The following is a 1,525-nucleotide window of genomic DNA, read 5'->3' as shown; positions in this document are numbered from 1 at the left end:
GAAGTACACTGCTGAGGGGAGCAGCGGGCGGGTCAGGAGAGGTCTGCCGCGCTATGTGGATCTCCGGGGCAGGCAGGGATCGAACTCATGCGGAATTGGCTTAAGCTTCTTAGTGCAGTGCTTCAACCCGCTGCGCCACCAGGGAGGGCCAATGCTGTGAACTTTTATTTTTACTTTTCTAGTTATTCATGCTTTTTGTTTGTTTTTCAATTAGGCAATTATTATAGTTTGCGTTCTCAGCATGAGAAAGCAGCCTTATATTTCCAGAGAGCCCTGAAATTGAATCCTCGATATCTTGGTGCCTGGACTCTGATGGGGCATGAGTACATGGAAATGAAGAACACATCTGCTGCTATTCAGGCTTATAGGTGAGTTTCTAGTTTGGGGGTGAGGTGGAGCTGTCAGTTTTAGGAGCCTGCATATCACTGACCTTGAATCTGCCCTCTTACCAGTCTCTCTTTCATTTCTTAGACATGCCATTGAGGTCAATAAACGTGACTACAGAGCTTGGTATGGCCTTGGGCAGACATATGAAATCCTTAAGATGCCATTTTATTGCCTTTATTATTATAGGCGGGCCCACCAGCTTCGGTAAGTCAGGACACTTGACAATGTGTTTGTTGTGGGAAAAACTATATTCTTTCAGTAGCTAAATCATAACTAATTTTGATTCTTGGAGCCTGAGTTAAAACTACTCATGCCTTTTAGTCATTTTTGTGTAATATATTCTAATGTATTAATAGTATAATTGTGAACACAAAACATTATAATTGAAATATTGAGTTCAAGACCAGCTCTTGCATAGATTTGAAATGTCAGTGATCATGGTTCCTTCCTTGAGGACTTTATTTATTTATTTATGCACACAGAACTGGGGTACAAGGCAGAGGTGCAGGGGTGGTGAGAGGATTCACCAGAGACAGAGTGGGGAACAGAACAGGCAGATCTACAAAGTCCACTGCTGAGGGGAACAGCAAGCAAGACAAGAGATCTGCTGTGCCATGTGGATCACCTCCAGGGTTGGGGATTGAACTTGCACTGAAGCAGCTGTGGCTATCTTGCAGTGTTAGCCTTGTGCTAACACTGTACCCCTTGTGCCACCAGGGTAGGCCAGAGGGCTTTAGTTATTTTTAATCTACCTATTCCTTTTCTCCCGCAGGCCGAATGATTCTCGTATGCTGGTTGCACTAGGGGAATGTTATGAGAAACTCAATCAGTTAGTGGAAGCCAAAAAGGTACCTCAAATTGGGGATTTGGGTGAAAGTCTGCTGTTTGGATTAGGAGTTAGGCAATTTGTGTTCTAAATTTTCCTTCATTCTTATTTGTTGACATAGGAAATTCTGAATGTTCATAGAAGCATGGGCTAAAAAAGCAATGCTGGGCTTATATCATCAGTGGGAATATTAATATGTAGCCTGAACCTGTCCAAGCTAGTAAAGTTGCCAGGTATCCTGCAAGGTTTAACTTCTGGGAGGCATGCAGGTTGTGAGCCTTTATGTGATTTGTCATGGCACATGGGGTGATG

The 1,525-nt window shown here is 43.4% G+C and overlaps 1 protein-coding gene across 1 annotated transcript in view; it reads left to right on the top strand.

Annotated features, from left to right (window-relative positions):
• Positions 1 to 1,525, top strand: part of CDC23 (cell division cycle 23) — an 18,673-nt gene that overhangs the window by 13,819 nt on the left and 3,329 nt on the right. Inside the window, exons 10-12 of the mRNA XM_012727751.1 lie at positions 215 to 368; positions 472 to 591; positions 1,160 to 1,288. Of these exons, the coding sequence (XP_012583205.1) occupies positions 215 to 368; positions 472 to 591; positions 1,160 to 1,288 (403 nt within the window). The remainder of the gene's footprint in view (positions 1 to 214; positions 369 to 471; positions 592 to 1,159; positions 1,289 to 1,525) is intronic.

The sequence above is a fragment of the Condylura cristata genome, unplaced genomic scaffold (assembly GCF_000260355.1).
Source record: "Condylura cristata isolate star-nosed mole 26May11 unplaced genomic scaffold, ConCri1.0 scaffold00021, whole genome shotgun sequence".
In the NCBI taxonomy this organism is placed as follows: Eukaryota; Metazoa; Chordata; class Mammalia; order Eulipotyphla; family Talpidae; genus Condylura; species Condylura cristata.
This window is presented reverse-complemented; position numbering and strand designations above follow the sequence as displayed.